The sequence below is a fragment of the Hemitrygon akajei genome, chromosome 1, assembly GCF_048418815.1.
Source record: "Hemitrygon akajei chromosome 1, sHemAka1.3, whole genome shotgun sequence".
Lineage (NCBI taxonomy): Eukaryota > Metazoa > Chordata > Chondrichthyes > Myliobatiformes > Dasyatidae > Hemitrygon > Hemitrygon akajei.
Genome location: NC_133124.1, coordinates 163,086,944 through 163,113,927, shown reverse-complemented (window position 1 = coordinate 163,113,927; position 26,984 = coordinate 163,086,944). Strand labels below are relative to the sequence as shown.

At 51.5% G+C, this 26,984-nt stretch overlaps 1 protein-coding gene across 8 annotated transcripts in view; it reads left to right on the top strand.

Annotated features, from left to right (window-relative positions):
- The window catches only part of LOC140731887 (scavenger receptor cysteine-rich type 1 protein M130-like), a 97,233-nt gene that overhangs the window by 43,243 nt on the left and 27,006 nt on the right, over window positions 1–26,984 (top strand). For all 8 annotated transcript variants that reach the window (XM_073053893.1, XM_073053884.1, XM_073053853.1 and 5 more), the window contains 2 exons: window positions 76–135; window positions 21,225–21,302. In XM_073053893.1, coding sequence (XP_072909994.1) covers window positions 76–135; window positions 21,225–21,302 — 138 coding nt within the window. The remainder of the gene's footprint in view (window positions 1–75; window positions 136–21,224; window positions 21,303–26,984) is intronic.

The following is a 26,984-nucleotide window of genomic DNA, read 5'->3' as shown; positions in this document are numbered from 1 at the left end:
TGCAATACACACGTACGGTGGAGTGCTGATGAGACACAGGAAGTCATATGCCTGACATGTCATTTATCCTTCCAGCTCAGAAGCCCGGGACTGAATATTACGATGACGTTGATGACCCTGATTCATTGAAGCAAGGTTAGTGAGAGCGACCAATCATTCCATGGACCCCTGCACAGGAAACTGTAACCAGATCCTAGACACATCCCCACTACATATTTCCAGATCAGACCCACACCAGGAGCACCGTGCACAGATCCAGTCTCCGTACCCCTGGGTCAGACCCACACCGGGAGCACCATGCACAGTTCCAGTCCCCGTATCCCTGGGTCAGACCCACGCCGGGAGCACCGTGCACAGTTCCAGTCTCCGTGTCCCTGGGTCAGACCCACACCGGGAGCACCGTGCACAGTTCCAGTCTCCGTGTCCCTGGGTCAGACCCACACCGGGAGCACCGTGCACAGTTCCAGTCTCCGTATCCCTGGGTCAGACCCACATCAGGAGCACCGTGCACAGTTCCAGTCTCCGTGTCCCTGGGTCAGACCCACACCGGGAGCACCGTGCACAGTTCCGGTCTCCGTGTCCCTGGGTCAGACCCACACCGGGAGCACCGTGCACAGTTCCGGTCTCCGTGTCCCTGGGTCAGACCCACACCGGGAGCACCGTGCACAGTTCCTGTCTCCGTGTCCCTGGGTCAGACCCACACCGGGAGCACCGTGCACAGTTCCGGTCTCCGTATCCCTGGGTCAGACCCACACCGGGAGCACCGTGCACAGTTCCGGTCTCCGTATCCCTGGGTCAGACCCACACCGGGAGCACCGTGCACAGTTCCGGTCTCCGTGTCCCTGGGTCAGACCCACACCGGGAGCACCGTCCACAGTTCCAGTCTCCGTGTCCCTGGGTCAGACCCACACCGGGAGCACCGTGCACAGTTCCAGTCTCCGTGTCCCTGGGTCAGACCCACACCGGGAGCACCGTGCACAGTTCCAGTCTCCGTATCCCTGGGTCAGACCCACACCGGGAGCACCGTGCACAGTTCCAGTCTCCGTGTCCCTGGGTCAGACCCACACCGGGAGCACCGTGCACAGTTCCAGTCTCCGTATCCCTGGGTCAGACCCACACCGGGAGCACCGTGCACAGTTCCTGACCCTGAGTCAGACCCACACTGGGAGCACCGTACACAGTTCCAGTCACCGTATCCCTGGGTCAGACCCACACCGGGAGCACCGTGCACAGTTCCAGTCTCTGTGTCCCTGGGTCAGACCCACACCGGGAGCACCGTGCACGGTTCCAGTCTCCGTGTCCCTGGGTCAGACCCACACCGGGAGCACCGTGCACAGTTCCTGACCCTGAGTCAGACCCACACTGGGAGCACCGTACACAGTTCCAGTCACCGTATCCCTGGGTCAGACCCACACCGGGAGCACCGTGCACAGTTCCCGTCGCCGTATCCCTGGGTCAGACCCACACCGGGAGCATCGTGCACAGTTCCAGTCTCTGTATCCCTGGGTCAGACCCACACCGGGAGCACCGTGCACAGTTCCAGTCTCCATATCCCTGGGTCAGACCCACACCGGGAGCACCGTCCACAGTTCCAGTCTCCGTATTCCTGGGTCAGACCCACACCGGGAGCACCGTGCACAGTGTCAGTCTCCGTATCCCTGGGTCAGACCCACACCGGGAGCACCGTGCACAGTTCCAGTCTCCATATCCCTGGGTCAGACCCACACCGGGAGCACCGTGCACAGTGTCAGTCTCCATGTCCCTGGGTCAGACCCACATCGGGAGCACCGTGCGCAGTTCCAGTTTCCGTATCCTTGCATCAGACCACACCGGGAGCACCGTGCACGGTTCCAGTCTCCATATCCCTGGGTCAGACCCACACCGGGAGCACCGTGCACAGTGTCAGTCTCCATGTCCCTGGGTCAGACCCACATCGGGAGCACCGTGCGCAGTTCCAGTTTCCGTATCCTTGCATCAGACCACACCGGGAGCACCGTGCACGGTTCCAGTCTCCATATCCCTGGGTCTGACCCACATCGGGAGCACCGTGCACAGTTCCAGTCTCCGTATCCCTGGGTCAGACCCACACCGGGAGCACCATGCACAGTTCCAGTCACTGTGTCCCTGGGTCAGACCCACACCGGGAGCACCGTGCACAGTTCCAGTCTCCGTGTCCCTGGGTCAGACCCACACCGAGAGCACCGTGCACAGTTCCCGTCTCCGTATCCCTGGGACAGACCCACACCAGGAGCACCATGCACAGTTCCAGTCTCCGTGTCCCTGGGTCAGACCCACACCGGGAGCACCGTGCACAGTTCCGGTCTCCGTATTCCTGGGTCAGACCCACACCGGGAGCACCGTGCACAGTGTCAGTCTCCGTATCCCTGGGTCAGACCCACACCAGGTGCACCGTGCACAGTGTCAGTCTCCATGTCCCTGGGTCAGACCCACATCGGGAGCACCGTGCGCAGTTCCAGTTTCCGTATCCCTGGGTCAGACCACACCGGGAGCACCGTGCACAGTTCCAGTCTCCGTATCCCTGGGTCAGACCCACACCGGGAGCACCATGCACAGTTCCAGTCACTGTGTCCCTGGGTCAGACCCACACCGGGAGCACCGTGCACAGTTCCAGTCTCCGTGTCCCTGGGTCAGACCCACACCGAGAGCACCGTGCACAGTTCCCGTCTCCGTATCCCTGGGACAGACCCACACCAGGAGCACCATGCACAGTTCCAGTCTCCGTGTCCCTGGGTCAGACCCACACCGGGAGCACCGTCCACAGTTCCAGTCTCCGTATTCCTGGGTCAGACCCACACCGGGAGCACCGTGCACAGTGTCAGTCTCCGTATCCCTGGGTCAGACCCACACCAGGTGCACCGTGCACAGTGTCAGTCTCCATGTCCCTGGGTCAAACCCACATCGGGAGCACCGTGCGCAGTTCCAGTTTCCGTATCCTTGCATCAGACCACACCGGGAGCACCGTGCACAGTTCCAGTCTCCGTATCCCTGGGTCAGACCCACACCGGGAGCACCATGCACAGTTCCAGTCACTGTGTCCCTGGGTCAGACCCACACCGGGAGCACCGTGCACAGTTCCAGTCTCCGTGTCCCTTGGTCAGACCCACACCGAGAGCACCGTGCACAGTTCCCGTCTCCGTATCCCTGGGACAGACCCACACCAGGAGCACCATGCACAGTTCCAGTCTCCGTGTCCCTGGGTCAGACCCACACCGGGAGCACCGTGCACAGTTCCGGTCTCCGTATCCCTGGGTCAGACCCACACCGGGAGCACCGTGCACAGTTCCCGTCTCCGTATCCCTGGGACAGACCCACACGAGGAGCACCATGCACAGTTCCAGTCTCCGTGTCCCTGGGTCAGACCCACACCGGGAGCACCGTGCACAGTTCCAGTCTCCGTGTCCCTGGGTCAGACCCACACCGGGAGCACCGTGCACAGTTCCAGTCTGCGTGTCCCTGGGTCAGATCCACACCGGGAGCACCGTGCACAGTTCCAGTCTCCGTGTCCCTGGGTCAGACCCACACCGGGAGCACCGTGCACAGTTCCAGTCTGCGTGTCCCTGGGTCAGACCCACACCGGGAGCACCGTGCACAGTTTCAGTCTCCGTGTCCCTGGGACAGACCCACACCAGGAGCACCATACACAGTTCCAGTCTCCGTGTCCCTGGCTCAGACCCACACCGGGAGCACCGTGCACAGATCCAGTCTCCGTATCCCTGGGTCAGACCCACACTGGGAGCACCGTGCACAGTTCCAGTCTCCGTGTCCCTGGGTCAGACCCACACCGGGAGCACCGTGCACAGTTCCGGTCTCCGTGTCCCTGGGTCAGACCCACACCGGGAGCACCGTGCACGGTTCCAGTCTCCGTGTCCCTGGGTCAGACCCACACCGGGAGCACCGTGCACGGATCCAGTCTCTGTATCCCTGGGTCAGACCCACACCGGGAGCACCGTGCACAGTTCCCGTCTCCGTATCCCTGGGTCAGACCTACACCGGGAGCATTGTGCACAGTTCCAGTCTCTGTATCCCTGGGTCAGACCCACACCGGGAGCACCGTGCACAGTTCCAGTCTCCATATCCCTGGGTCAGACCCACACCGGGAGCACCGTCCACAGTTCCAGTCTCCGTATCCCTGGGTCAGACCCACACCGGGAGCACCGTGCACAGTGTCAGTCTCCATGTCCCTGGGTCAGACCCACATCGGGAGCACCGTGCGCAGTTCCAGTTTCCGTATCCTTGCATCAGACCACACCGGGAACACCGTGCACAGTTCCAGTCTCCGTATCCCTGGGTCAGACACACACCAGGAGCACCATGCACAGTTCCAGTCTCTGTGTCCCTGGGTTAGACCCACACCGGGAGCACCGTGCACAGTTCCAGTCTCCGTGTCCCTGGGTCAGACCCACACTGGGAGCACCGTGCACAGTTTCAGTCTCCGTGTCCCTGGGTCAGACCCACACCGGGAGCACCGTGCACAGTTCCAGTCCCCGTATCCCTGGGTCAGACCCACACCGAGAGCACCGTGCACAGTTCCCGTCTCCGTATCCCTGGGACAGACCCACACCAGGAGCACTATGCACAGTTCCAGTCTCCGTGTCCCTGGGTCAGACCCACACCGGGAGCACCGTGCACAGTTCCGGTCTCCGTATCCCTGGGTCAGACCCACACCGGGAGCACCGTGCACAGTTCCGGTCTCCGTATCCCTGGGACAGACCCACACCAGGAGCACCATGCACAGTTCCAGTCTCCGTGTCCCTGGGTCAGACCCACACCGGGAGCACCGTGCACAGTTCCAGTCTCCGTGTCCCTGGGTCAGACCCACACCGGGAGCACCGTGCACAGTTCCAGTCTGCGTGTCCCTGGGTCAGACCCACACCGGGAGCACCGTGCACAGTTCCAGTCTCCTTGTCCCTGGGTCAGACCCACACCGGGAGCACCATGCACAGTTCCAGTCTGCGTGTCCCTGGGTCAGACCCACACCGGGAGCACCGTGCACAGTTTCAGTCTCCGTGTCCCTGGGACAGACCCACACCAGGAGCACCATGCACAGTTCCAGTCTCCGTGTCCCTGGGTCAGACCCACACCGGGAGCACCGTGCACAGATCCAGTCTCCGTATCCCTGGGTCAGACCCACACCGGGAGCACCGTGCACAGTTCCATTCTCCGTATCCCTGGGTCAGACCCACCCCGGGAGCACCGTGCACAGTTCCAGTCTCCGTGTCCCTGGGTCAGACCCACACCGGGAGTACCGTGCACGGTTCCAGTCTCCGTATCCCTGGGTCAGACCCACACCGGGAACACCGTGCACGGTTCCAGTCTCCGTATCCCTGGGTCAGACCCACACCGGGAGCACCGTGCACGGTTCCAGTCTCCGTATCCCTGGGTCAGACCCACACCGGGAGCACCGTGCACAGTTCCTGACCTGACCCTGAGTTAGACCCAGGCCGGGAGCACCGTGCACAGTTCCAGTTTCCATATCCTTGGGTTAGTCCACAGCACTTTAACAATTCAATGATTAATGATTCAAAGTACAATTATTATCAAAAGAATGCATAAATCCTTGAGATTTGTTTATTTACATGTAGTCACAAAGCAAGAAACCTGAAACAATCAATGATAAAAAAATACAAGACACACACAGGCACATGTGTACCTGCGAGTGTTTGATGGGATGGTGTGTAGAGGGATATTCACTTTGTGTCTGAACCCAGGACTGTGTGATGGGATAGTGTGTAGAGGGAGAGTAACCTTGTGTCTGATGCCAGGATACTGTGTGAAGGGATGGTATGCAGAGGGAAATTTACCTTGTGACTGACTCCAGGATTATGTGATCGGGTGGTGTTGAGAGGGAGAGTCTTCTTGTGTTGATCGCAGTATTGTGTGAGGGGATAGTGTGCAGAGGGAAATTCACCTTCTGCCTCACCTATAGATTGTGTGATACAATGGTCTGCGGAGGGTGAATTAGCTTGTGTCTGGCCCCAGTACTGTGTAGAGGGAGATTCATTTTGTGTCTGACCACAGGATTGTGTGATGGGCTGGTGTGTAGATGATGATCCAAATTGTGTCTGGCAGCCGGACTGTGTGATAAGACAGTATGAAGAATGAGATTGACCAAGGATTGTGTGATGGGATGTGTGCAGAGGAAGATTCAACTTGTGTCAGGCTATCAGGCAGGAACTTGGAAGCATAAATTGGGAACAGATGTTCTCAGGGAAATGTACGGAAGAAATGTGGCAAATGTTCAGCAGATATTTGCGTGGAGTACTGCATAGGTATCTTCCAATGAGACAGGGAAAGGATGGTAGGGAACTGTGGTGTACAAAGGTTGTTGTAAATCTTGTCAAGGAGAAAAGCTTATGAAAGGTTCAAAAAACTGGGTAATGATAGAGATCTAGAAGATTATAATGCTAACAGGAAGGAGTTTAAGAATGAAATTAGGAGAGCCAGAAGGGACCATGAGAAGGCCTTGGTAAACAGGATTAAGGAAAACCCCAAGGCATTCTACAAGTATGGGAAAAGCACGAGGGTAAGACATGAGAGAATAGGACCAATCAAGTGTGACAGAAGAAAAGAGTGTATGGAACTGGAGGAGATAGCAGAGGTACTTAATGAATACTTTGCTTCAGTATTCACTACAGAATAGAATCTTGGCGATTGTAGGGATGATTTACAGCAGACTGAAAAGCTTGAGCATGTAGATATTAAGAAAGAGGATGTGCTGGAGCTTTTGGAAAGCATTAAGTTGGATAAGTCACCGGGACTGGACGAAATGTACTCCAGGCTACTGTGGGAGGTGAGGGAGGAAATTGCTGAGCCTCTGGCGATGATCTTTGCATCATCAATGAGGACAGGAGAGGTTCCAGAGGATTGGAGGGCTGTGGATGTTGTTCCCTTATTCAAGAAAAGGAGTAGAGATAGCCCAGGAAATTATAGACCACTGAGTCTTACTTCAGTGGTTGGTAAGTTGATGGAGAAGATCCTGAGAAGCAGGATTTATGAACATTTGGAGAGGTATAATATGATTAGGAATAGTCAGCATGGCTTTGTCAAGGGCAGGTCGTGCCTTACGAGCCTGATTGAACTTTCTGAGGATGTGACTAAACACATTGATGAAGGAAGAGCAGTAGATGTAGTGTATATGGATTTCAGCAAGGCATTTGATAAGGTACCCCATGCAAGGCTTATTGAGAAAGTAAGGAGGCATGGGATCGAAGGGGGCATTGCTTTTTGGATCCAGAATTGGCTTGCCCACATAAGGCAAAGAGTGGTTGTAGACTGGTCATATTCTGCATGGAGGTCGGTGACCAGCAGTGTACCTCAGGGATCTGTTCTGGGACCCCTACTCTTCATGATTTTTATAAATGACCTGGATGAGGAAGTGGAGGGATGGGTTAGTAAAATCGCTGAAGACACGAAGGTTGAGGGCGTTTTGGATAGTGTGGAGGGCTGTCAGAGGTTACAGTGGGACATTGATAGGATGCAAAACTGGGCTGAGAAATGGCAGATGGAGTTCAACCCAGATAAGTGTGAGGTTGTTTATTTTGGTAGGTCAAATATGATGGCAGAATATAGTATTAATGGTAAGACTCTTGGCAGTGTGAAGGATCAGAGGATATTGGGGTCCGAATCATAGGGCACTCAAAGCTGCTGCACAGGTTTACTATGTGGTTCAGAAGGCATGTGGTGCACTGGCCTTCATCAATCATAAGATTGACTTTAAGAGCCGAGAGGTAATGTTGCAGCTATATTGGACCCTGGTCAGACCCCACTTGGAATACTGTGCTCAGTAGTAAAGCCTCACTACAGGAAGGATGTGGAAACCATAGAAAGGGTGCAGAGGAGATTTACAAGGATGTTGCCTGGATTGGGAGGCATGCTAACTTATCAGAATAGGTTGAGTGAACTCGGCCTTTTCTCCTTGGAACGACAGAAGATGAGAGGTGACCTGTTAGAGGTGTACAAGATGATGCGAGGCATTGATCGTGTGGATAGTCAGAGGCTTTTTTTCCCCAGAGCTGTAATGGCTAGCACGAGAGGGCACAGTTTTAAAGTGCTTGGAAGCAGGTGCAGAGGAGACGTCAGGGATAAGTTTTTACACAGAGATTGGTGAGTGCGTGGAATGGGCTGCCGGTGACGGTGGTGGAGGCAGATATGATCGGGTCTTTTAAGAGACTCCTGAATAGGTACATGGAGCTTAGAACAATAGAGGGCTATGTGCAGCCTTAGGTAATTTCTAAGTTAGGGACGTGTTTGGTACAGCTTTGTGGGCCGAAGGGTCTGTTTTGTGCTGTAGGTTTTCTATGTTCGTGTCTGTCTGCATGTTTGTGTGTGGAGTATGGAGTGTAGTGTTGAGGGAAATTCACCTTGTTTCTGTGCCCAGGCATTTGTGATGGAATCTCGTGTATTGGGAGATTCACCTTGTGTCTGACCCCAGGATTGTGAGATGGGATGATGCATAGAGACAGATTCACCTTGTGTCTGCTCCAATGATTGAGTGATGGGATGGTGTTCAGAGGGAGATTCATCTTGTGTCTGAACCCTGGACTCTGTGATCAGATGGGATGCAGAGGGAGATTTATCTTCTGTCGGATCCTCAGGGATTGTATAGATTGGATGTTGTGTAGAGGGAGATTCAAGTTTTGTCTGACTCCAGGATTGTGTGATGGTATGGTGTGCAGAGGGATGGTCACCTGTGTTTGACACCAAGATGGTGAGATGGATGGTGTGCAGTGAAAGATTCAACTTGTTTCTGTCTGCATGTTTGTGTGATGGGATGGATTGTAGAGTGAGGTCTCGTGTGCAGAGGGAGATTTACCTTGTATCTGATCCAAGGATTGTGTGATGGGATGGATTGTAGAGTGAGGTCTCGTGTGCAGAGGGAGATTTACCTTGTATCTGATCCAAGGATTGTGTGATGGGATGGATTGTAGAGTGAGGTCTCGTGTGCAGAGGGAGATTTACCTTGTATCTGATCCAAGGATTGTGTGATGGGATGGTGTGCAGAGGGACATTCTCATTGTGTCTGACCCTAGTATTGTGTGATGGGATGGATTGTAGAGTGAGGTCTCATGTCTGACCCTAGTATTGTGTGATTGGATGGTGTGCAGAGGGAGATTTAATTTGTGTCTAACCTTATGATCCTGTGCTGGAATGCAGAGCAGAGGGAGTTCCACCTTGTGTCTGACCCAAGGTATGGGTGATGGGCTGGTACGTTGAGGGAGATTCACCTTGTGTCTGACCACTGGATTGTGTGATGGAATGATGTGTGGAAGGAGATTCACCTCTTGTCTGAACCCAGGGTTATGTGATAGGATGGTGTGCTGAGATAGATTGACTCTGTGTCTGACTGCAGGATTGTGTGTAGAGGGAATTTACCTTGTGTCTCACCCCTACATTGTGTTATCGGATTCACCTTGTCTCTCACCCCAGGATTCTGTCATGTGTGGTGTGTTTCACCTTGTCTCGACCCTATGATTGTGCAATAGGAAGGTGCCAAGAGGGAAGTTCACCTTGTGTCTGACACCAGACTGTGTGATTGAATGGTATTTAGAGGGAGATTCACCTTGTGTCTGTCTCCAGGGTTGTGTGATGGGATGGTGTACGGAGAGAGTTTCACCTTGCGTTTCACCCTAGGATTGTGCGGTTAGTAGTTTGCAAAGGGAGATTTCCCTTGAGTCTGACCCCAAGACTGTATGATGCGATGGTATGTAGAGGGAGATTCACCTTCTGTCTGACTACAGGAGCTTGTGTTGTGATGGTGTATAGAGGGCCTTGTGTCTGACCCCAGGATTGTGTGATGGGATTGTGTGCGGAGAGAGTTCCACCTTGTGTCTGACTCTGGGATTGTGTAATGGATAGTGTGTGGAGGGAATAATCACCTTGTGTCTGACCCTCATGACTGTGGTGATGGGATGTCTGCTGAGGAAGATTCACCTTGTGTCCTACCCCAGGACAGTGTGATGGGTGATGTATTATGGAATGGGTGGAGTAAATGTGAAGAGTCTTTTTCCTAGCTTTGGGTTCTGAAGAACCGGAGGGTATTGGTGTAAACTGAGAAGTGAGGGATTTAGATAGATAGATAGATAGATAGATAGATAGATACTTTATTCATCCCCATGGGGAAATTCAACATTTTTTCCAATGTCCCATACACTTGTTGTAGCAAAAACTCATTACATACAATACTTAACTCAGTAATAATATGATATGCATCTAAATCACTAACTCAAAAAGCATTAATAATAGCTTTAAAAAAAAGTTCTTAAGTCCTGGCAGTTGAATTGTAAAGCCTAATGGCATTGGGGAGTATTGACCTCTTCATCCTGTCTGAGGAGCATTGCATCGACAGTAACCTGTCGCTGAAACTGCTTCTCTGTCTCTGGATGGTGCTATGTAGAGGATGTTCAGGGTTTTCCATAATTGACCGTAGCCTACTCAGCGCCCTTCGCTCAGCTACCGATGTTAAACTCTCCAGTACTTTGCCCACGACAGAGCCCGCCTTCCTTATCAGCTTATTAAGACGTGAGGCGTCCTTCTTCTTAATGCTTCCTCCCCAACACGCCACCACAAAGAAGAGGGCGCTCTCAACAACTGACCTATAGAACATCTTCAGCATCTCACTGCAGACATTGAATGACGCCAACCTTCTAAGGAAGTACAGTCGACTCTGTGCCTTCCTGCACAAGGCATCTGTGTTGGCAGTCCAGTCTAGCTTCTCGTCCAACTGTACTCCCAGATACTTGTAGGTCTTAACCTGCTCCACACATTCTCCATTAATTATCACTGGCTCCATATGAGGCCTAGATCTCCTAAAGTCCACCACCATCTCCTTGGTCTTGGTGACATTGAGACGCAGGTAGTTTGAGTTGCACCATATCACAAAGTCCTGTATCAGTTTCCTATACTCCTCCTCCTGTCCATTCCTGACACACCCCACTATGGCCGTGTCATCAGAGAACTTCTGCACATGGCAGGACTCCGAGTTATATTGGAAGTCAGATGTGTACAGGGTGAACAGGACCGGAGAGAGTACGGTCTTTCTCCCTCAGAGGGTGGTGAGTCTATTAAAAAAGCTGCCAGACGAAGTGCTTGAGTCAGGAGCATGTGTACACAAACATTGTATTTCACCTATCCTGTGAATTTGACTGACCTTAAACAACAGGCAAACCTCACCGTTGAAGGCAAGGTTCTTCCTATCCATTGAGTTTTAAGTTCAAAGTAAATTTATTATCAAAGTCCATATATGTCAGTATATACAACCCTGAGATTCATTTTCATATGGGCATACTCAATGAAGAACTGTAACAGCAGGGCAGACAACCAGAGTGCAACAGGAAACAAACAAACTGCAAATAGAAAAAGAAATAATAATAATAATAATAATAATAATAATAATAATAAAGCAATACATATTGAGAACATGAGATGAAGAGTCCTTGAAAGTGAGCCCAAAGGCTATGGGAACAGTTCAATAATGGGGCAAGTAAAGTTGAGTGAAGCCATCCAGTCTGGTTCAAGAGTCTGATGGTTGAGGGTTAATAACTGTTCCTGTGCCTGGTGGTGTGAGTCCTGAAGCTCCTGTACCTCCTTCTTGATGATGACACCAAGAAGAGAGCATGGCCTGGGTGGTGGGGTCCCTGACGATGGATGCTGCTTTCCTCGGATAGTACTCCATGTAGATGTGCCCAATGATGGGAAGGACTGGGCCAAATCCACTACATTTTGTAGGATTTTCTATTCGAGGACATTCGCATTTCTGGACCAGACCGTGATGCAGCCAGTCAATATATTCTCCACCACACATCTCTAGAAGTTTGTCAAAGTTTTAGATGCCAGGTCGAATCTTTGCAAAGTTATAAGGAAGTAGAGGTACTGCCGTACTTTCTTCATAGTTGCACCTGTGTGCTGGGCCAAAGACCGGTCCTCAGAAATGATAACAGCCAAGGCTCGTAGACCTCTGGCTCCCTCCTGCTGAAGACAATAATCAGCTCCTTGGTATTGCTGATGTTGAGTGAGAGGTTGTTGTTGTGGCACCACTCAGCCAGATTTTCAATCTCCCTAATTCATCGCAACCTTTGATTCGGTTTACAGCAGTGGTGTCATCAGCAAGTTTAAATATGGTATTGGAGCTGTGCTTAGTCTCACAGTCGTAAGTATAAAGAGAATAGAGCAGGGGACAAAGCACGCCACATGGAGGTGCACCTGTGCTGATGAGATCTCACACGCACAGATCAGAGAGATTCTTAAGGGTAAAACATGACCTTCTCCAGAACGTAATTGGCAGATCCCAGTTACTTAAAGGCTTCAGAGGAAAAGATCCCAGTCATGGAAAATTTTTAAAATTCACAAATTTCTGGGAGATTTCCAAAAGTTGGGAATCTGTCTGTGTGAATTCTTGGTTCATAAAAGAAAAGAGAGAATCTGAAGAATCATTGTGCAGTTAGTTTAAGATCAATCATTGGCAGCTGTCAATAATCAAAAGCAGAATAACTAATTATTTCGGAAAGATTAATAGAATCAAACCTCATTAACATAGGTTTAATGATAGGTAAATTCTACTTGACAAAGTTGTTCAAATTCTTTCATGGTATCTTTCTCAGGCAGGGCAGTAACTAGAGAAATCAGGACTTTATGTGGCACTTGTATGAGATGTTGGTGAGGCTACATTTGGAATACTGTGCAAACACGAGGAAATCTGCAGATGCTGGAAATTCAAACAACACACACAAAATGCTGGTGGAACACAGCAGGCCAGGCAGCACCTATAAGGAGAAGCGCTGTCAATGTTTCGGGCCGAGACCCTTTGTCAGAATATTGTGCCCAGTTTTAACTGCCCTTCTATAGCAAAGATGCTATTAAGTTGGAAAGAGTGTAAATGAAATATATGAGGACATTGCCAGGACTTGAGGGACTGAGTTATGGAGAGAGGTCAGGCAGGTTGGGACTTTATTCACTGAAGTATAGGAGTCTGAGAGGTGACCTTACAGAGGTGTATTAAATCATAAGGGGAATACTTGGGGTGAATGTGTACAGTTTTATTTCTCAGGTTTGGGGTATCAGTACTAGAGGGCATAGATTTAAGGTGGGAGGGCAGAGATTTAATAGTGGTCTGAGGAGCAATTTCTTCACTTAGAAAGTGGTCTATATATGGACGAGCTACCAGAGGATGAGGTAGGTCCATGGGATAGAAGATAATTTGGGTAAATGGCACTGGCATGTAGCTCAATGACTATATGTCTGGTGGGTGGGGGGGGGGGGGGGGGGTTGGAGTTGTTTATAGAATCTGTCAATATGATCTATTTAGATTTCCATAAGACCTGCCACAACATAAATTAAAAGCCCAGTATATGAGTTGAAGTTTGTTGAAAGCTTTGCTGTCACGCAAAAATCATAGAGTTAGAACATTTTTCAGACTGACAGTATTGAACTAGTGACGCAGTTCTCGAAGGTGCACAGGATCTTGGAGGACCTCAGCAGGTCAGGCAGCATCTGTGGAGGGAAAACACAGTTGGCATTTCAGGCTGAGACCCTTCAGCAGGAATTCATGGCTCTCAGTGGCTTGTTCAGGAGCAGTTACTACCTCTCAACCATTAGGCTCTCGAACAAAAGGGTATAACTACACTCATTTACGGACTCTTTTTTACTCGTTATTTCATGCTTGTTATTTATTGCTATTAATTTATTTATCCGCATTTGCACAGTTTGCTTACAATTTCCAGTTCCTGATATTTACAGTTTACAGATCCTGGTTACAGTTACTATTCTATAGATTTGCAAAGTATGCACACAGAAAAAGGATCTCAGGGTTGTATGTGGTGACATGTATGTACTCTGATAATATATTTTATTTGAACTTTTTTTCTTTACATTAATGACCAGAAGGAAATAAAATGTTCCGTCTACAGGGTATGTGGAGGGGCAGCAGTGTTGAAGAGGTAGGGAGGGAGGCGAAAAGTCAGAAAAGTATAGGCCAGTTAGCCTGACTTCAGGGGTTGGGAAGATGTTGGAGTCCACTATTAAGGATGAGGTTTCAATGTACTTGGAGACACATGATAAAATAGGCCAAAGTCAACATAGTTTCCTTAAGGGAAAATCTTGCTTGCAAATCCGTTGGAATTCTTTGAGGAAATAACAGACGGGACAGACAAAGGAGAGAGTGGATGTTGTTTACTTGGATTTTCAGAAAGCCTTTGACAAAGTGCAATTCAAGAAGCTGCTTAGCAAGATAAGAGCCCAAGGTATTACAGGAAAGTTACTAGCACGGATAGAAGATTGGCTGTCAAGTAGGAGGCAAACAGTGGGAATAAAGCGAGCCTTTTTTGGTTGGTTGCTGGTGAATAGTGGTGCTCATTCTGTAGGGGTTGGTGTAGGGACCACTCCTTTTCATGTTGTTGGTCAATGATCTAGATCATATATGTCAAACTCAAGGCCCGCGGGCCAAATCCGGCCCGTGGTGGAATTATCTTTGGCCCGCGAGATAATATCTAATTACTATTAAAGCTGGCCCCAGTAATCGAAGCGCCTATGGCGTATGATATGGCTAATGCTGAGTTTATTCAGGTACCAGGTTTTCAGGGTTTTTAGTGTTTATTCGGCAGTCTTCTTCATAAGAAACGGAATTTGTAAAGTGAAACACTTTGTAGTTATAGCAGAGACTGAGACACATGAGAGCAGGCTGAAAAAACGGAGGCAACGAAAGCTGCGTTTGCACGCGTCCGACTGATCTGGCCCGCATGAAGCTGCATTTTGCTCAATCCGGCCTGTGACCTAAAATGAGTTTGACACCCCTGATCTAGATGAAGGAATTGATGTCTCTTTAGCCAGATGGTGCCAAAGATACCTGGAGGGGCAGGTAATGTTTAGGAAGCTGGGAGTCTGCAGAAGGTCTTGGACAGATTAGGAGAATGGGCAAAGAATTGGTAGATGTAATACAGAGTCAGGAAGTGGACGATACTGCACTTTTGTAGAAGGAATAAAGGTGTCAATTATTTTCAACGGGGAGAAAATTTAGCAATCAGGGGTACAACGGGACTTGGGAATCCTCATGCAGGATTCCCTAAAGGATAACTTGCAGGTTGAGTCGGTGGGAAAGAAGATAAATGCAATGTTAGCATTCATTTCGAGCAGATTAGAATATAGTTACAGGGTTGTAATATTTATAAGGCATTGGTCAGGACACATTTAGAGTATTGTGGACAGTTTTGGGCACCATATCTATGGAAGAATGTGAATGGTTTGAAGAGGGTCCCTCACAATAAAAGGATGCCCCGATAGAACAGAGCTAAGGAGGAACACAGACACAAAATGCTGGAGGACCTCATTGGGTCAGGCAGCATCAATGGAAAGGAAAACAGGGCTGACGTTTCAGGCCAAGATTCTTCATAAACTCTTTATTCCTTTCCATAAATGCTGCCGAGTCCCTCCAGCATTTTGTATCTGTTTCACAGGTTTTTACAACATTTGCTGAATCTCTTGTGTTTATGAGAAAAGGAGGAAGCTCTTTAGCGGTGAATCTGTGCTACTGTGGAGGCCAAGTCATTGGTTATATCTAAGGATAGGTTCTTGATCGGTGAGGAGCTAAGGGTTACAAAGAGAAGGCAGGAGAATGGGGTTAAGATACATCAGCCTCGGTTGAGTGGCAAGATGCTCGATGGGCTATATGATCGTAGCTATATCTGCTATGTGTTACTGTATGTGATATGTGCTGTGCGCTGTTGGTGATGTGTTTTGCACCTTAGCCCCGGAGGAATGCTGTTTTGTTTGACTATATTGATGTATAGTTGAATGATAATTAGACCCGAAGTTGAACTGTGTAGTATGTTATGGTGTTATGGATGTGAAACCTTGTAGATGGGTATGCTGCGATGAGGCAAAGAGACAGGTGTTTAGTGTGGTGCAGGGTGAAGTCATGCACTTTGCAAAAGGAGGTGTGCCACTCTCAGGTCTCAGGTTAATTCAGCACACGAACATCGGAACACACAGTGAAATGCATCGTTTGCGGTTACACCCGAGGATGTGCTAGTGGCGACCCACAAGTGTCGGCACGCATTCTGGCAGCTACATAACATGCCCATCAAGCCGGGCAGAACCACACAGAACACAAGGAAGCAGAACACAGCAGGTGACAAAACAAGCCCCATTCCTCCCTACCAGCCACCCATGTACATACACAGTTCTCTAACCCCAGGGCAGAACCTCTTCGGCCCCCAGCCTCCAGCAGACTCATGGATTCACAGACATTGGGCACAAAGAGATTCGCTGACGTGGGGTTCCGACCACTGGACTTTGATGTCTGGATTTATAGTCAACCTTCAGCCTACGATCTTCCGTATTGACCCCAGATCTCACCAATGACAGTGAGGGAGGACTTAAACACTAGGCCTCAAACTCCAGTCTTGCTGACTTAAGCACCTAGTCTATTGGCCCAACACCCGATTCCTGACCTGCCCTCCAATTTTCCCCACATCCCTGTCCATAAACCCTATTCTGACCCCTATCTCCCCTCTGTCCCTAAAACCATACATATGAATCCCCACCCCCAACCTCGACAGAGACAGCCATCTTGAAAAAATGGAGATGGAATGCAAATGATGACTTTGGATAGGCACATGAATGTGTGGAGAATGGAGAAAAGCATTGAGGTATCTGATATCAGGGAGCACAAAGGTTCACAACAGCTCTAGGAAGGAAAATGGCAGCTTGGTCTTTTGTTGTACAGGGGCTGGACTTCAAGAATCGAGAAGTTGTTCCACTTGTACAGGATACACCTGGAATACTATAAACCCGCTCTTTACCTACACTTAAATCCAGTGGAAGTGCAGTGTTGTACTCTGGGAGGTCAAATGTAAAGGGACAGTACACAGTTAATGGCCGGGCCATTCACAGTGTTGATGTACAAAGTGATACTGGGGTACAAGTCCATCACACCCTGAAAGTGGCTGCACAGAATAGGGTGATACGATGATAAAGAAGGCTTCCGGCATGCTTGCCTTCTTTAGTTGAGACCAGGAGTCAGGAAGCTATGTTGCAGCTTTATAAAGCTCTGGTTAGACGACATCTGGAGCATTGTAATCAGCTCTAGTTATCCCATTACAGCAAGGACATGGAGACTTTGCAGAGAGTGCAGAGGAGGTTTACCAGGATCCTGCCTGGACTAAAAGGCACAAGCTATAAGGAGAGAACCATAGAACATTACAGCACAGAAACAGGACTTTTGGCCCTCCTTGGCTGTGCCGAACCATTTTTCTACCTAGTCCACCTGCACCTGACCCATATCCCTCCATACACCTCTCATTCATGTACCTGTCCCAGTTTTTTCTTAAATGTTAAAAGTGAGCCCGCATTTACAATTTCATCTGGCAGCTCATTCCACACTTCCCCATGCTCTGTGTGAAGAAGCCCCCCCCAGGTTCCCTTTAAACTTTCCCCCCTTCACCCGTATCCTCTATTTTTTTTCTCCCCTAGCCTCAGTGGAAAAAGCCTGCTTGCATTCACTCTATACCCATCATAATTTTATATACCTCTATCAAATCTCCCCTCATTCTTCTACACTCCGGAGAACAAAATCCTAAGAGGTTGGACAAACCTGTGTTGCTTTTTTGGGAGGCCTGTTAGAAGTTTACAAATTTATCAGAGGCACAGACAGAGTAGACAGCTAGTATCTCTTTCCCCCAGGGTTGAAACGTCTAATACCACAGAGAGTGCATTTAAGGTGAGAGGACTATTTCAAAGGAGCCGTGCAGGGCAAGATTTTTTTTTTTTAAACACAGTGAGTGGTGAGTGTTTGGAATGTGCAGCCAGGGTGGTGGTGCAGGCAGAGAGGGTAGAGTGTCTCAGATGGGCACAGGAATGTGTAGCCAGGGTGGTGGTGCAGGCAGAGAGGGTAGAGTGTCTCAGATGGGCACAGGAATGTGAAGCCAGGGTGGTGGTGCAGGAAGAGAGGGTAGAGTGTCTCAGATGGGCACAGGAATGTGAAGCCAGGGTGGTGGTGCAGGAAGAGAGGGTAGAGTGTCTCAGATGGGCACAGGAATGTGCAGCCAGGGTGGTGGTGCAGGCAGAGAGGGTAGAGTGTCTCAGATGGGCACAGGAATGTGCAGCCAGGGTGGTGGTGCAGGAAGAGAGGGTAGAGTGTCTCAGATGGGCACAGGAATGTGAAGCCAGGGTGGTGGTGCAGGAAGAGAGGGTAGAGTGTCTCAGATGGGCACAGGAATGTGAAGCCAGGGTGGTGGTGCAGGAAGAGAGGGTAGAGTGTCTCAGATGGGCACAGGAATGTGAAGCCAGGGTGGTGGTGCAGGAAGAGAGGGTAGAGTGTCTCAGATGGGCACAGGAATGTGAAGCCAGGGTGGTGGTGCAGGCAGAGAGGGTAGAGTGTCTCAGATGGGCACAGGAATGTGCAGCCAGGGTGGTGGTGCAGGAAGAGAGGGTAGAGTGTCTCAGATGGGCACAGGAATGTGAAGCCAGGGTGGTGGTGCAGGAAGAGAGGGTAGAGTGTCTCAGATGGGCACAGGAATGTGAAGCCAGGGTGGTGGTGCAGGAAGAGAGGGTAGAGTGTCTCAGATGGGCACAGGAATGTGAAGCCAGGGTGGTGGTGCAGGAAGAGAGGGTAGAGTGTCTCAGATGGGCACAGGAATGTGAAGCCAGGGTGGTGGTGCAGGAAGAGAGGGTAGAGTGTCTCAGATGGGCACAGGAATGTGAAGCCAGGTTGGTGGTGCAGGAAGAGAGGGTAGAGTGTCTCAGATGGGCACAGGAATGTGAAGCCAGGGTGGTGGTGCAGGAAGAGAGGGTAGAGTGTCTCAGATGGGCACAGGAATGTGTAGCCAGGGTGGTGGTGCAGGCAGAGAGGGTAGAGTGTCTCAGATGGGCACAGGAATGTGAAGCCAGGGTGGTGGTGCAGGCAGAGAGGGTAGAGTGTCTCAGATGGGCACAGGAATGTGAAGCCAGGGTGGTGGTGCAGACAGAGAGGGTAGAGTGTCTCAGATGGGCACAGGAATGTGAAGCCAGGGTGGTGGTGCAGGAAGAGAGGGTAGAGTGTCTCAGATGGGCACAGGAATGTGTAGCCAGGGTGGTGGTGCAGGCAGAGAGGGTAGAGTGTCTCAGATGGGCACAGGAATGTGAAGCCAGGGTGGTGGTGCAGGCAGAGAGGGTAGAGTGTCTCAGATGGGCACAGGAATGTGAAGCCAGGGTGGTGGTGCAGACAGAGAGGGTAGAGTGTCTCAGATGGGCACAGGAATGTGAAGCCAGGGTGGTGGTGCAGGAAGAGAGGGTAGAGTGTCTCAGATGGGCACAGGAATGTGTAGCCAGGGTGGTGGTGCAGGAAGAGAGGGTAGAGTGTCTCAGATGGGCACAGGAATGTGAAGCCAGGGTGGTGGTGCAGGAAGAGAGGGTAGAGTGTCTCAGATGGGCACAGGAATGTGCAGCCAGGGTGGTGGTGCAGGAAGAGAGGGTAGAGTGTCTCAGATGGGCACAGGAATGTGTAGCCAGGGTGGTGGTGCAGGCAGAGAGGGTAGAGTGTCTCAGATGGGCACAGGAATGTGAAGCCAGGGTGGTGGTGCAGACAGATAGGGTAGAGTGTCTCAGATGGGCACAGGAATGTGAAGCCAGGGTGGTGGTGCAGGAAGAGAGGGTAGAGTGTCTCAGATGGGCACAGGAATGTGAAGCCAGGGTGGTGGTGCAGGCAGAGAGGGTAGAGTGTCTCAGATGGGCACAGGAATGTGAAGCCAGGGTGGTGGTGCAGGCAGAGAGGGTAGAGTGTCTCAGATGGGCACAGGAATGTGAAGCCAGGGTGGTGGTGCAGGCAGAGAGGGTAGAATGTCTCAGATGGGCACAGGAATGTGCAGCCAGGGTGGTGGTGCAGGCAGAGAGGGTAGAGTGTCTCAGATGGGCACAGGAATGTGAAGCCAGGGTGGTGGTGCAGGAAGAGAGGGTAGAGTGTCTCAGATGGGCACAGGAATGTGAAGCCAGGGTGGTGGTGCAGGAAGAGAGGGTAGAGTGTCTCAGATGGGCACAGGAATGTGTAGCCAGGGTGGTGGTGCAGGCAGAGAGGGTAGAGTGTCTCAGATGGGCACAGGAATGTGAAGCCAGGGTGGTGGTGCAGACAGAGAGGGTAGAGTGTCTCAGATGGGCACAGGAATGTGCAGAGAATGAATGGGTATAGACATTGTGTACGCAGGTGGTATTAGTATAATTAGGCATAATTTACTTAATTTGTTCAGTAGTACATTGTGAGTCAATTAATATGTTCATATGCTGTCTGTGTTCCATGTTCTGTGTCCCGTGTTCCATATTTTGAACACGGTTCGTGTAACATTGAGGGAACCCAGTGCAGATTCATCAGGCTAATTCCTGCAATAAGAAAGAGGACTGGTCCACAAAGTGAGGCCAGACGTTTCGAATTTCAAAGTGAATGTATCATCAAAGTGTTTATTACCCAATACCACCCTGAGACTGTTATCTTACGGTAGAACAGGGTAATATAGAACCAATAACAAAACTGCATACCAAGACTGACAAACAGCTAATGTGCAAAAGACAGATTGTACAAATGCTAAACAGCAAATAGATAGACAAGTAATACTGAAAACGTGACTTGTAGAGTCCCGTGTTCAATGATCGTTTCAGTGCTGAGGTGAGCGAAGATGTCCACGCTGGTTCAGGAGCCTGATGGTTGAAGGGTAATAACTATTCCTGAACCTGATGATGTGGTACCTCCTTCCCAATGATAGCTGTATCCCATGAGGGCTTCGAAGGAGGAGGAGTGACCTTACTGAGACACCTCACACCCTGAGGGGCCAGGACAGAGGAGAGGTGGAGATGTTTGCCCCATGGGAGAGTCTCAATCAAGGGGACAGAGATACAGAATCAGGGTGGGGGTGGGGGAGTCGTTTAGCACTGTGATGGGGGGGAGCTGCAGGGGAACCTCTGGCAGAGGGTAAGGAATGTCAGGACTGTTCTGCCCCAGAAGGAGGGCGAGGGCGTATCACCGCAAAAAAAATAATTAAAAAGGGAGTGGAAGTAATGGCTGAAGGTTCGGGCTGGAGAAGACTGAGAACAATGTCTGAACACTGGCCAGGAGAGAAGATGAGGGCTGATTAGCCATGGTGGGATAGGATAGAGGGGCCAAATGGCCTCCTGCTACTTCCTTTCCTGTGTTAAACTGTATAGATGAAACATAGAATGTCACATCCCTGACATGTGATTTATCATTCCAGGAATCGCCAGAAAACCGGCTGAGAGACCCAGTAATGAATATTATGATGACGTTGATGATCCTGACACACTGAAGGAAGGTTAGTGAGAGGAACCAATCATTCCATGAACCCCTGCCCCACATGACAATTGTACATGGATTTTACACACTTTACCAGTCTGTATCCCTGAGAACACCGTGCACGGTCGCAGCCTCCGTATCCCTGGGTCAGACCCACACCCGGAGCACTGTGCACAGTCCCAGTCTCCGTATCCCTGGGTCAGACCCACACCGGGAGCACCGTGCACAGTTCCAGTCTCCGTGTCCCTGGGTCAGACCCACACCGGGAGCACCGTGCACAGTTCCAGTCTCCGTGTCCCTGGGTCTGACCCACACCGGGAGCACCGTGCACAGTTCCAGTCTCCGTGTCCCTGGGTCAGACCCACACCGGGAGCACCGAGCACAGTTCCAGTCTCCGTATCCCTGGGTCAGACCCACACCGGGATCACCGTGCACAGTTCCAGTCTCCATGTCCCTGGGTCAGACCCACACCGGGAGCACCGAGCACAGTTCCAGTCTGTATCCCTGGGTCAGACCCACACCGGGAGCACCGTGCACAGTCCCAGTCTCCGTGTCCCTGGGTCAGACCCACACCGGGAGCACCGAGCACAGTCCCAGTCTCCGTATCCCTGGGTCAGACCCACACCGGGAGCACCGTGCACAGTTCCAGTCTCGTGTCCCTGGGTCAGACCCACACCGGGAGCACCGTGCACAGTTCCAGACTCCGTATCCCTGGGTCAGACCCACACCGGGAGCACCGTGCACAGTTCTAGTTTCCATATCTCTAGGATATGGAACATCCACACTGGGATCTGAATTGTATCACCTGTGATTCTTTACTCTAGGCATTCTATGGTACACCATATAGTGTCTTTTGTGTCTGACTCCGGGAGAGTGGAATGGGACAGTATGGAGGGAGCTTCACTCTGTGTCTGACCCCGGGAGTGTGTGATGGGACGGTGTGGAGGGAGATTCACTCTGTGTCTGACCCCGGGAGTGTGTGATGGGATGGTGTGGAGGGAGCTTCACTCTGTGCCTGACCCCGGGAGTGTGTGATGGGACGGTGTGGAGGGAGTTTCACTCTGTGTCTGACCCCGGGAGTGTGTGATGGGACGGTGTGGAGGGAGTTTCACTCTGTGTCTGACCCCGGGAGTGTGTGATGGGACGGTGTGGAGGGAGTTTCACTCTGTGTCTGACCACGGGAGTGTGTGATGGGACGGTGTGGAGGGAGCTTCACTCTGTGTCTGACCCCGGGAGTGTGTGATGGGACGGTGTGGAGGGAGTTTCACTCTGTGTCTGACCCCGGGAGTGTGTGATGGGACGGTGTGGAGGGAGATTCACTCTGTGTCTGACCCCGGGAGTGTGTGATGGGACGGTGTGGAGGGAGCCTCACTCTGTGTCTGACCCCGGGAGTGTGTGATGGGACGGTGTGGAGGGAGTTTCACTCTGTGTCTGACCCCGGGAGTGTGTGATGGGACGTGTGGAGGGAGCTTCACTCTGTGTCTGACCCCGGGAGTGTGTGATGGGACGGTGTGGAGGGAGCTTCACTCTGTGTCTGACCCCGGGAGTGTGTGATGGGACGGTGTGGAGGGAGCTTCACTCTGTGTCTGACCCCGGGAGTGTGTGATGGGACGGTGTGGAGGGAGCTTCACTCTGTGTCTGACCCCGGGAGTGTGTGATGGGGGGGAGTAAATGGAGCTTCACTGTGACTGACCCCTTTTCACCTATATACTACTAAAACTCTCATGTTCCGTTTGTCTGTTTGTGATCTCCAATTAGCGCAAACGGTGCATTACAGCGGCACTATTTTTGGCCAAATCGACTTAAAATGCGCTAACTCACAGAATGCAGGTAAAGTCCAGGGTTATATCTTCGTATAAAATTGCTCACTCGCCAAAATTAACAGCCCCGCTTTCAACCGAGAGCCGATGTCAGCCATGATGGAAACCGCGACGCGACCCCACGACGCATGCGCACGGTAGCGGTCACATGTCACCATCAGTGTGTGCTGGATCGGGACAGATCGAACTGCCACCCCTCAATAAGACATTATTAAATCTTATTGCAATGACCTACTTCGAGACACCCATCACTCAAAGGGCAGCGGTAACTGTATCACGTCCATTTAGGAGAGCGCCAACCACATCATCAAGAATAATCAGCATCCTGGTGTTACTGCTTCGTATCTTCTATCCAGAATTAGGGTTAAAAAAAATATGGTCAGCCTAATTATACCGCGTGGAAAGAGAAGGGGGACATTGTGGTCAATAGATGACGCCAAACGTCGTCGGGAAGCGGCGAGGAGAGGAAGTGAACAAGAATCGGACGAGGCCAGGGACGCACGATTCCAGGATCAAAGAGTCAGGACAGAAGGGATGAGAGAAGAAGAGACAGAGGAGGAGAGGCACGCACGTCTCCAGAATGACAACAACTGGCACAGGAGGAGGAGAGGGGAAGAGACAAAGGAGCTGAGAAATGAACGTGTCCTTCGTTAAACGAGGAGGAGCCATGTTTGCCTTGCTACACATCGTTCTTTAATAAACTGGGGGTTTCTTCTTCAATTTCCAAAGCAAGGCGATACCAACAGCATTCAGGGAAATGTAATGTTCATTCTGGTCACATCAGACTGCACTACCCTTCTCTCAAAGGGTGCCCCAACGGGTCACCCCGATGTCTAGTTCTTTCATAAAAGTATCTTTGTTACATGTTCAGTGCTACAATATATACAAACCAATGACTATCACAATTACTACGCTACAAGTACACAATACACACTAAACCAGTCTTTCCATCTCTGCCAGTGATGGCAATTCCGCAGAGCCCAACAGTGCCGGAACGCCTCCGTGGTCGCCGTGGACTGCTCAAATTCCTTCTCAATATTTACCCAGGAGCAAGTTGACAAGGACATCCTCATCCCTCCATGCCCCCTTCCTTACTGGATGACCATATATAAACAGGGTGGGGCTAAAATGCAGCCAGAAGGCGAGAAGCAGCCCACGCAAATACGCAAAAAGGGGCTGCAGCCTCACACACTCCATGTACATGTGGTACACGGTCTCCTCCAGCCCGCAGAAGTGACATGTGGGTGGGAGATCCGTGTACAAACTAAAGAACTTATTACAGGACACCGCTCTATGCAGCAGCCTCCACCCCAGATCCCCCAGGTGCATGGGAAGAGTTCCTTCATAAAGGGACTTCCATTGGGGACCAGCCTCAACTCCAGGTGGAAAGACAGCCCGCCATGGCGTGTCAGGATGGTGGACAAGGGCTGGGAAGTGGAGGGTGTGGAGCAGCAACTCATACAGGTACCTCCTACTTGCATCCCTGAGTCCACTTGCCACCGACCCACTAAGAGTCCGGAACATTTCGCCCAGTTGACTCCAGCGGAGGACGCTGCCGAGAAACTTCTTGGCACTCGCGCATCCTCTGCAGGTCACTGGGATCTGTCATCATGAGGAGTACATCATCGGCGTAGGCCGACAGGACGACCCCCATGTCCGGTTCACGGAGAACCAGACCTGTCAGCCTTCGCCGTAGGAGGCTCAGGAATGGCTCGACACAGATCGTGTACAATTGACCGGACATGGGGCATCCCTGACGTACTCCTCTCCTGAAGGGAATGGGCGCTGCCAGTGATCCATTGACCTTAACAAGGCACTCCGCGACAGAGTATAGGAGCCGAACTCGGGCCACAAAATGTGGTCCGAGCCCAAAGGCCTGCAGAGTGCCCACCAGGAAACTGTGGTCTACCCAGTCAAACGCCTTCTCCTGGTCAAGAGAAAGAAACGCTGCCCGGGACCCAGTCTCCTGCTGCAGGTGGATCAGGTCCCGTACTAGGTGGACATTGTCCTGGATGGAGCGGCCCGGGACCGTGTATTAGTCAGGGTGAATCACCTGTCTCAGTACTGGACCAAGACGGTTGGCCATTGCCCGGGCGAAGATCTTGTAGTCCGCGCACAAGAGGGAGACCGGGCGCCCGTTCTTTAGCAGGCGAAGGTCTCCCTTCTTGGGCAGTAGGACCACGACAGCTCTCCGCCATGAGAGGGGTATTTTCCCCGTGGGGAGGCTCTCCCCTGGGACAAGGCTGTAGTCATTCCCTAGGACATCCCAGAAACCCTGATAAACAATACACTTAGTCCATCTAAGCCAGGGGATTTTCCACTCCGGAGTTGCTTCAGGGCAGTAGACAGCTTTTCCCGATACAGGAGAGCGTGGAGCCGCACTCCGTCCTCAGGGCTGACCTTAGGCAAATCTTTCCAGAGCTCATTGCACGAATCTGCATTTGACTGGTCCAGTGAGAATAAGGACCGATAGAATGAACGGACTTCTATATTGATTTCTTCAGGGTCCGTAACGAAGGAACCATCAGCAGCCAGTAACTCCACTAATTGCATTTGGACTCCCCGCCACCTCTCCAACGCGTAGAAGAAGGGTGAGCCACGGTCTAAATCCTGCAGCATTTGGATCCCTGACCTTACGTACGCACCTCGGGACTGCTGGAGCTGCAGATTCCTCAGTACGTCCTTCTTCTCCTGGTATTTATGTCATAGGTGTTGGTCTCCAGCGGTCGGACCAAGACGGAGCTCGAGGTCAAGCAAAGCTCTCTCAAGCCGCTCAGTGTCAGAGCCCCGCCTCTTTGTCGAAACCCTAGTGTACTCCCGACATAAAAACCGGATGCGGGCTTTGCCCATTTCCTACCATTGCAGAAATCACCCGTCTCTCTCTTCAGGTGACCCAGAACGCTCGGAAAGAATCCCGGAATCGGCTCTCCTCCAGCAGTCGGTTGTTAAAGTGCCAATACCCGGATCCCACCCGAGGGTGCATCCACACAAGGTGATCATCCGAGCACGACACCGGCCCCATGGAGGGCGCCGACACGCGGGAGATGTACGCCCGGGAGATATACAGGCGGCCGATGCGGGAACCTCCCCCTCCAGACCTTCTCGAGAAGACGCTAGAATCGGGGTGAATATTCCGTCAGGTGACCACCAAATCAAAGCAGCCGACTGACTCCTTTAACTTCTTTCCCGATACTGGGTCGTGCTGGAGTCCAGAGCGGTCCTCCACCTCGAGGGTACAGTTGAAGTCTCCCCCGAGGATGGTGCAGTCCCCAGGATCGATGGAACTCAGCAGAGTGGACAGCTGATAGATTAGGCGCGTCAGCATCACCCCGCCCCTCGGGGCATTCACATTGATAAAATGCAGAATTACACCACCCAGGCGCACGGCCAGGTGGAGCAGACGGCCGGGCACGACATCTTAGACTCACGATTTTCGGCTAGAAGGTTGGGGCCAGCAGGATCGCCACCCCACTAGAGCTGTTGCTGAGGTGGCTCATGTAGACCCCGCCCTGCCACTCCAGGAACCAAGCGGACTGGACCCCGGGGTGGTATGGGTTTCCTGCAGGAAACTCACCGCATATCTCCCATCCCCGAGAACTGAGAGATTGTTATATCTGCGAAGAGAACGCCTGTTACCATTTACATTTCGAGCAGCTACCGTGAGCTTCAGGTCGGGAGTACGCTAGGTGGCGCCCTTCACCACATTTGCTCTTTGCCTTCCGGGCCAACTCCATCCTGTAACCCACCATCTCCCGAACGAGTAAAGCTGCTCACCACTCTGATGTCCCTCACCAGGTCATCCAGGAAGGATTTCAGTGTCGCCTGGCATTCCTCTTCCCTTTCCCCTTCCGTCTTAACCAGTCTCGGCATGCTAGACCAGC